Source organism: Myotis lucifugus, unplaced genomic scaffold, assembly GCF_000147115.1.
Source record: "Myotis lucifugus unplaced genomic scaffold, Myoluc2.0 scaffold_155, whole genome shotgun sequence".
NCBI lineage: Eukaryota > Metazoa > Chordata > Mammalia > Chiroptera > Vespertilionidae > Myotis > Myotis lucifugus.
Window position 1 is genome coordinate 1,398,557 of NW_005871203.1, and position 8,978 is coordinate 1,407,534.

The 8,978-nt window shown below is 52.0% G+C and overlaps 2 protein-coding genes across 2 annotated transcripts in view; both read left to right on the plus strand.

Moving 5' to 3' along the window:
* RTF2 (replication termination factor 2) overlaps nucleotides 1-3,252 on the plus strand; it is a 28,978-nt gene extending 25,726 nt beyond the window's left edge. The window contains 3 exon segments of the mRNA XM_006095413.3: nucleotides 1,746-1,800; nucleotides 1,883-1,978; nucleotides 2,826-3,252. Of these exon segments, the coding sequence (XP_006095475.1) occupies nucleotides 1,746-1,800; nucleotides 1,883-1,978; nucleotides 2,826-3,001 (327 nt within the window). The 3' untranslated portion in view covers nucleotides 3,002-3,252.
* Nucleotides 3,253-4,748: 1,496 nt separating this feature from the next.
* On the plus strand, nucleotides 4,749-7,490 carry LOC102431802 (protein FAM209A). Its single transcript, XM_006095449.3, has 2 exons — nucleotides 4,749-5,499; nucleotides 6,564-7,490. Exons 1-2 carry the CDS (start codon nucleotides 5,017-5,019, stop codon nucleotides 6,825-6,827), a joined length of 747 nt encoding a protein of 248 aa, XP_006095511.1. The 5' UTR covers nucleotides 4,749-5,016; the 3' UTR covers nucleotides 6,828-7,490.
* The last annotated feature ends 1,488 nt before the right edge of the window (nucleotides 7,491-8,978 follow it).

Below are 8,978 nucleotides of genomic sequence, written 5' to 3' on the forward strand. Positions count from 1 at the left end.
CTTTTTGATATTAGGGAGTGGGTTTTGCTCCGTTTCTTTATTGGATCTTTTTTGAATGGAAGGAAAAAAAGACTTTTTGCGGTGGGTTGGGGTGGGGTGGGTGGGAGCAGGGCCTGTCAGGGACAAGCGTTGTTGGGAGGGTGACAGCACCACAGGCTGAGCCATCACAATTGTTGCTCTCACTGATTTTAGAAGAGACCTATCAACCCTCTGTATCGGTGGTTTTTCATCAGGGGATTCAACCAACCAGGAATCAAAATTATTTAGGGGTGGGGGGTGATCCCAGAAAGTTCCAAAAAGCAAAACTTAAATTTGCCGCACGCTGAGCGCTGTGCTGGATCCACAGGAATGACGTGATGTGTAGGCACACTCTTCCGTAGCCTCTGTGCTCATGTAGGTCACGCGTAAATGCTCTTTATGTAAATGCCATTTTGTATAAAGGACTTGAGTATCCTTGGATTTGGGGCCCTGTGGGGGTCCTGGAATCAGGGTTCATAACTTGTGAAATCAAGGAAAATCGCCATCACCCCAGCACATCCGAAGAGCCCGCTGCCCAGATCTGAGTGTCCAGGAGTCGCCTGGACACCTGGGCCCCCGGGAGCCTGTGGCCACCCCCGGCCCCCAGGTGCAGCCCCTCCAACAGCACCTGGGGCACCTGGAGCTGCCCCCTAGCCTTCCCCGCCCTCGGGGCCCCAGAAGGCACCCGAGCTCCGGAGGTGTCTGCGTGGTGGCGGACACTTGACTTCAGTGAGTTGTCGCGTCTGTCCCAGGCTTCCCGGGAGGCCTGTGCCCTCTCCAAGGGGTGCTCACCGGCGCTCTGGTTACTGCTGCCAGACACCGGACACTTCCTCAGACACTCCAGCAGGAGGCGGCTGGCACTCCTCCCGACCCAGTGCTGTCCTTTCACATGAGCTCTGCGTGAGCCCAGGGCTCAGAGCTCAGCAGCTGCCTCTCTCTGTTTTGAAGGGCTCGCTCTTGTCCTCGGGTTTTTACGTCATATACGAGTGTTACAGGTCACATGCACGTGTGCATTATAAGTTCAGGGCTCCTGCCCGAGAAAGTTCCTTTTCCCACGTTGTCTAGTGAGGGGAACCTTCTGGATGGTTAGGCTGTGTGTCTGTAGCGCCATCTTTTGGCTACTTAGGAAAATGGCATTTTTAAAGGAAATTCTCTGAATGAACAAGGTCCTATTTCTCCTGTGATTGAGTCGGTTCCAGCACAGCCATGCGGTTTTAGAGTGGTTCGTTGCATTTTAAAAATTAGGAGCAACAGAATCCTAGTGCCTGAGCATCTTAATGGCAGTAATCCCGAGGCGGGAGGACCGGCCCAGCGTCCTTCAGCACAGCCTCAGCCCTCGTGGAGCAGCGAGCAAACAGGAAGGCGGTGCGAGCGCCCGGAGAAGCCCACTGGGTGCTGGTGCGGGCGGATCGTTCAGTTAGCTGCTCCTTTGTGGACAGCAGTCACCATTCACGTTGACTTACCACTGAACACTGTCAAAATGTTGTGAATGTGATTTCTGGAAGGTGAACGTAAGCAGCTCTCTATAGATATGCTCTTGAGTGAGGCAGAGTACATGACGGGACACGCGCAGTGGGTCCAGGTCTGGAATAAATGGCGCCTGGGGTTGTCTTCAAATGAGCCCCGCCGTGAGTGCACCGCTCGGCCTGGCGTGAGGCTCTCGGGTGGCGGGCGGCCGCTGAGGCACTGGAGGGAATGAGGTACATCTCCACTTCCTCTCCCTACAGAAAACAAAGAAGGCCAAGGCGGCAGAGTCTGTCTCACACCCGGCGGCCAGTGAAGGTAGGTGCTGCTCGCAAAGCAGGTGGAGGGGCGGTCTTCGCGCCCTGGGTGGTCTGCTTCTCTTACTTTGCTTCTCTTACAGAGTCCGCAGGGCCGTCCGGAATGAACACAGGAAAGCCTGAGGCCGCCAGCCTTGACTCCCGGGAGAAGAAAGTCGGCCCGGCTCCCAGAAGCACAGGTGGGTCCCACGGAGCCGCAGCGGCTGCTCAGAAAGCTGGGCCCTGGGGTCACGTCACAGCTTTATTGGCCTGAACTCAAAAACCAAGGTTCATCCCAAGTCCTGTCTCAGTCATGCGCTGAGCTCTCTCGGGGACTAGAAACACTTCCAGACCCCAGAGCAGGAGCCTGTCGGGACGGACGGGTCTGGGCACAAGTGCTAATGTTCCCTTGACCTGTGGAGAGTGCGCTTGGTGCCAGGCTCACGAGGCTGCCCGACCTGGGCCGGGAATCCCAGAGACGGGGTAGAGGGCTGGGGCTCAGCGTGGGGCGGGGGCTGGGTGTGTGTGCACCCCACCCGCCTCTCGGCCAAGTTCTGAAAGCCATTCAACAAATAGTCCAGAATTCAGCGCATTTCTCCTGAAACCTGCTACCTTTAACTAAAAAGCAAAACACTATTTATTTCACAGAAAGGAAAACACAGACTGGTTAGGTACGAGAATGTCTGACCTCGTGTTGTGAGTAGCAGCCACAGTGGTTATGGGTTTCGACCCCTGCTCTCCACGTAGTAGCCCCCGGCGGGGGAGCTCTCTCAGCCTCCCACTGCCTCTGATTCAACCGTCAAACGGCCATCCCACGCCCTCGTGAGGAGGGGTCAGTGTGGGCACGAGGCAAGAAGTTGAGTAGTTATTGTGATTTTAAACGCCGTAGCTCCGTCTGTCTCTAGGAGGCGGTGACTGAGATGATAAAGGGAGGAGGAGGGAAATTCCCGGGAGGAGCAGGCTTACTTTTCTCCCTTCGAGAACATGCTGTTTGGAATGATCTTTAGTTCCGGCCGTAAAGCGTCTGGCTTTTCCTTTTCCCAACAGCTAATGGGAGCTCTTCTGGGAAAGCCGGGAAGCCTCCCTGCGGCGCCACGAAGAGGTCCATCGCCCACAGCGAGGAGTCCGAGGCTTACAAGTCCCTCTTCACGACCCACAGCTCTGCCAAGCGCTCCAAGGAGGAGTCGGCCCACTGGGTCACCCACACGTCCTACTGCTTCTGAGCCCAGGCCGCGCCCCGCGCAGGCTCTGACCGGCTCCTGGAGACCGCGTGTGGGCGCTGGCTGTGCAGGGGGCCTGCACCGTGTCACCAAGGTGTCCCCCAGACCTTGGTGCCCGTGTGGCCACTCCTGCCTCTGAGGCACGTAGGTGACTCGCACCCAGTGGCCGCGCCACCCTCTCCCGGCCTGACCCCCAAGCCGTGCTGGCTGCACTTCCCAGGCTCGAAACCATTAAAGATTCCAGATGCCTCGTGTGTGTGCTTGGCTCATTTTGACTAAAATCCGAGGTTTTGCTGCCAGCAGTGAATTAAATAGAAGGGAGGAGCTGCGGCCGCACTCTGCCCGCAGGTGTTTGCAGGAGCACTGAGAGGCCGGACCCTGGCCGAGAACTGGGGGAGGGGCGTCCCTAGTTTATCACTTCTTTGAAGATAGAAGAGATCAAGTTGGGCACCTGGCATTTGATACAAAAGTAGAGCAAGTCTGCCTTTCCTCTCCTCGGTCTGTATTTCTGTTCTTCTGTCTCCCACTCATGTTTTGTAAGAAAGTTGAGCGTCAGGACTAACTCCATGGTGTTGTCAATTCCTGTCTTTAAATACTATACATAAACGTTTCCAAGTAACAAAACTCACGTGGGACAAAACTTCCTCAGTGTTTGTGTGGTTTGAGGTCATCTCTAAATCAAGGCTGTTTGTCCCTTCCTGCAGTCCCCCTGACCACCAAATGTTAGAGCTATAACATGGGGTACACCCCTGGGGGCACCTCAATACTCCGCAGGTGTGGCCCAGAGCATAGGGATGCCTCTCCCACAGGAGCCGCATGAGGAGGGACTAGGGACAGACGAGGTGGCAAGCATGAGCCCCTGAGGGTCACAGCACACCCTCCAGCCGCAGCCATAGAGACCAGGCCAGCTGCTTCCCCGCTGCCGGGTGTCGCCTGCAGGAAGGCCCACCCCTACAGACAGCACCTGCCCCTGGGGAGCGTGAGCGGCACAGCCCTGCTCTCGACCCTCTGGTGCCAGACCGTCTTAACAGAACCTTTGCCGCTGCCCAGAGCTCAGCACAGCTTGAAGTTCCCAGTGGACCTTTGATCATACTCAGCAGAAGGTTGGTTTCTGGGGAATAAGTAAGCCAGATGACCAGGGGACAGGGACAAGCCTTGTGTTCTGTTAACGGCTTTCCTGTTTCGTGTCATTCACTGCCCAGCGAGCCCCAGCTGTACTCCCGGCATCGGCCTCGCTGCCTTCAGACTGTGTGCTCACCTCGGCCTTCACCCCTGTCCAGGTGCCAGTTCCCTCCTGATCAGCCTTCAAACTCGACCCAAATGCCTTTTTCAGGAAAGCCTACCTGTGTCACCTGACCCTGCTCTATTAACACTCCCTACTCCAATCACCGTTTAATAAATTACACCCTTATTAGCCCAAGGCCTGCACCCGGGTGAAAGTAGTGAGTGAGGCGGTGGGGACTGGTGGGGGCTGGAGAGAGCGTGACCACCTAGAAGGCATTCCTACTGGGACCAGTGTTTTCAGATCTAACATTTTCAAAAGGAGCCAGAAATCCAAGTTTTAAAAAGACCCTCCCCCCAACCCCAACATTAAATCCTGCAAATAATTATTTTTAGAAACAATGTAAGCCAATGGTTCCTAATGTTTAATTTTTGTTTTTAGTCCTCACCTGAGGATATGTTTTTATTGATTTGAGAGAGAGAGAGAGAGAGAAACATCAATGTGTGACAGAAACATCCATCAGTTGCCTCCAGTACGCACCCCGACCGGGGATCGAACCCACAACCTAGGTATGTGCCCTGACCAGGAATTAAACCCACAACCTTTGGTTATGGGACGACCTCCAACCACTGAGGCCCCGGCCAGGGCGCCTCTGGTTTAATGTCTTTCTCACTGGGCTCAGCTCCACAGGGCACATGCCCCGCATTTGACACGGCATCTGAACTCAACAAACGAAACAAAGGCAGGCAGGCCTCGGCCAGCACAGCACCAGGGCGTCAGAAAGGCTAGCAAGGACATGGCAAGCACCATCCACCCTCTCTTGTTGACGGCCTGCTGGGAATGCCTCCAGCTCCCTACATCCTCCTCCCGGACCCTGGCCTCCCTGGCCTCCCTGCCGCCATCACAATGGCCGGAGCCGCTCCTGGCCGGGGCCTCTGTGACATCAACCCTGCTCAGCCCCAGCACTCAGTCCAGGTGCGAGGGCAGACAGACCCACCATGAGCAGCCTCCTCCCCCACCCCTGCTCACCATGCGGACCCTGAAATGGACCTTGTTCCTGCCCATATGCCTATCTTGCGGCTACGCCTTTATGTTTTCTTCTCTGAGGGAGAATGTCAAAGCACCCCCCGGAAAGGTGCCTTGCGGAGGGCACTTCCGAATTAGGCAGAACCTACCAGAGCACGCCCCAGGCTGGCTCGTCAGCAAGTGGCTCTGGTTCTTTTTTATTGTTATACTGTATGTAATTCTCAAGTTTCGAAGAGACCGTGAGAAGAGTAAGGTAAGGACGGCTCCATTCTTTATCCCAGGTTGCTGCCCCCTCAGAAATCTCCGACTCTGAGACATGGGGGTGGTCCAGGCAGGACAGTAGAGTAGAAGGGATTTTCATGCAAAGTAACCACCGCGGTCCTGGGAGACGCTGGCCAGTCCCTTCCTGATGGAGCCCAGACCCACCACGGCTGGGACTACATTGGAGACCAGCTTCTGGTTACTGGGTGAAGGAAACCTTGGCTTGATATTTAGCCTGTTCAGTGAGTTTGTTCAATGAGGATAGATTCAAGAACTTGGTGTGTTTGGGGTCAAAATTATTCACAGAGCCAGATTCGCTGCCCGAGGTTTAATTTCCCTAGCGGTTGACTTCTTACAAGTTGCTGAGTCGAATGCAGTTGATAGCATTATCCCCAGTAAAGGTAGAGAACTTTGTAAAGGGATAGCCCCTGCCTGCACCAGCCAATCATCTCCATGAAGGGGAAAGAGACAGAAAATGGCAGCTTATTCTCTACCAGACGGACCCCCACACCTCCCTGGGCTGTGTCCAGACCGACCAGAGGGGCTGGCAAGCCTCTCTGTAGAGGCCCAGACACTAGATGTTTTCAGCGTTGCAGTGAGTGACTCAACTCTGCCACTTTAGTCCGAAAGCAGCCCTAGGCCAGTGGTCGGCAAACTCATTAGTCAACAGAGCCAAATATCAACAGCACAACGATTGAAATTTCTTTTGAGAGCCAAACTTTTTAAACTTAAACTATATAGGTAGGTACATTGTTATTAACTTAATTAGGGTACTCCTAAGGCTTAGGAAGAGCCACACTCAAGGGGCCAAAGAGTCGCATGTGGCTCGCGAGCCGCAGTTTGCCCACCATGGCCAGACAGTATGTGTGTGAATGAGCAGGGCTGTGTTCCAATAAAACTTTATTTACGATAACAGATGGTGGGCAATAGTTTGCCAGTCCCTGGACTAGAGCAACGCTAGAACCTTCTTCTGTTAGGTGAGCCCACCTCTCCCGGACCTGTGTCCAAGTCCCCAAAGCCGACGGTGTTATTCACCCCGCACATCTTTGTTGACAGGAGAAGACCCCTCCTGGCCCTCGAGGCTCTTCGGTTCGTGCTGCACCGAAGAAGAACCAGTGTGCTAACCCCAGCAAAGACTACGCACTGCACACCTTAAGCCAGCTTGAGATGGACCTCGTGCAGTTCATGTCCAAGGTGCGGAATCTGAAAGTCGCCGTGGCAACTGCCGGTGACTACAAGGCGCAGAACTTTGAGAGGCCTGCAGACCCACATAACAATGTTACCATCTACGAAATATGGGGTGAAGAAGACTACGAATAACTGGATTTGTGTGTCAAAGTAGGACAGGAAAGTCGAGGGTAGACACACCATATGCAAACTAATAAAACTGTTCTGAAGAAAAATCTCAAATCTGAGATGTTTTCCCCTCTTTGCTTAAACCTGAAAAAATAAATGTGAGGCCAGTAGCCATAGCCGTGGCCATGAAGGTTTTGTTTTTTGGCCTTTCTTGCTTCCTCCAGGGTTGTGGTGGTGAGACGCTTGGCCAAGGGGCCAGGGCCAGAGAACAAGGTTTAGGAAATTTGGGGTGTTAATATTATTTCCATACTTGCTGTCTTTATATTAGCTATTTGTGCAAATGATGGAACTGATTATCTTAAAATTGATTACATTATAAAGAACAATTCTAATTATGGGTGTAATAAAATGATTGAATTAGGTGTGTGTGTGTGTGTGTGTGTGTGTGTGTGTGTGTGTGTGTGGCGGGTGATGGTTTCTAGAATCACTTGATTTTCTTACCCCCAAAAGTCTTATTCATTTCAGCTCATGATGCATTGACTGTCTTCTACCAATTAGCAGTTACATATGTCCAATTGAATTAAGAAAATGGAGAATTGGCCGAAACCGGTTTGGCTCAGTGGATAGAGCGTCGGCTTGCGGACTGAAAGGTCCCAGGTTCGATTCCAGTCAAGGGCATGTACCTGGGTTGCGGGCACACCCCCAGTAGGAGATGTGCAGGAGGCAGCTGATCGATGTTCCTCTCTCATCGATGTTTCTAACTCTCTATCTCTCTCCCTTCCTCTCTGTAAAAAATCAATAAAATATATTTAAAAAAAAAAAGAAAATGGAGAATTGATTCATACTAACCAGGGCTCTGTCAATTACTTGCTATGAATGTTCTTTATAGTACCTATTAAAATATGGATGTTTTGGCATGTTACTGTGGCTAATGGGAAGTACATGTGCTTAATACGGCTGTTAAGTTGGCTTGTGACCCCTTCTGCAGGCCACCCTGACTGTTTATAGATGCGCCGGGCAGGGCTAGAGGAGCAGCTGAGGACCCAGGGCAGTTCCCTTCCTTCCACCTTCCTTCCCCCTACAGAAGGCGAAGTCCCGCCCTGGCTGGTGTGGCTTGGTCGGGCGGCCTCCCATGCACCCAAAGGTCCCCAGGCCCATTCCTGGTCAGGGCATGTTCCCAGGTTGTGGGTTTGGTCCCTGGTTGGCAGCCATTTAAAGGTGTTTCTCATCAATGTTTTTCTCTCTCTCTCCCCGTCTCTCTTTCTCTCTCTCTCTAATAATCAATAAAAACATATTTTACCCAAAAAAAGTTTATTCCCACTGTTTGAACAACGTCTTCAGCATCTGTCCCATGTGAGTGTAGGAGTTAGGCCTCTAATGAAAGCTGCCTGTCTGCTCCCTTGTGTCAATGTTACTCATCTTTGAAAAGTGGTCTCTGAACACTTGACCTCGATTACAGGATAGGGGAGAACGGAAGGAGCTGAGATTATTTCTGGGTTCTTACTGTTTTCAAGCGAATGAGACTCCTGTGAGTTATTTTCACAGGACACTCTGAAGAAACTCAGATAAGCACACAATACTTTGGTTTTAGCCTGTGAATTCAACATGGGACAGATTTTAGATTAGAATAGAAACCACCTAAAAAGCCAGTGGTGCCCGGCTGGCGTGGCTCAGTGGTTAAGTGTTGACCTGTAAACCAGGAGGTCATGGTTCGATTCCCTTCAGGGCACATGCCTGGGTTGCAGGCTCAATCCCCAGTGTGGGGCATGCAGGAGGCAGCCGATCAATGATTCTCTCTCATCATTGATGTTTCTATGTCTCTCCCTCTCCCTTCCTCCCTGGAATCAATAAAAATATCTTTTAATAAAAAATAAGAAGAATTAAAAGCCAGTGGTCACCAAAAAAGCATGGCTCACAGGCCAAAGCCAGCCTGCGGGTTGCTTTTTTAGGGCCCTGAAGGTAAAAATGGTTTTTATAGTTTTTATTGGTTGGGGGGAAAAAATTAAAGAATGAGTAATATTTCAGGACATGAAATTCAAATTTGAGTGGTCATAGATGCTCATTAGCACACGCCACTCCCATCATCCACACATCACCCGTGCTGCTTTTGCACTAAGTGATGGACGCAATTATTGCACAGAAATCGCATGACCCGGAAGCTGAAAATATTTACTA

Excerpts from the sequence above, each read along its gene's own strand:
- LOC102431802 (XM_006095449.3), top strand. The coding sequence starts at position 5,017 with ATGGCAAGCACCATCCACCCTCTCTTGTTGACGGCCTGCTGGGAATGC. Across the intron at positions 5,500-6,563 it reads GAGACCGTGAGAAGAGTAAG|GAGAAGACCCCTCCTGGCCC; the intron begins GTAAGGACGGCT and ends CTTTGTTGACAG.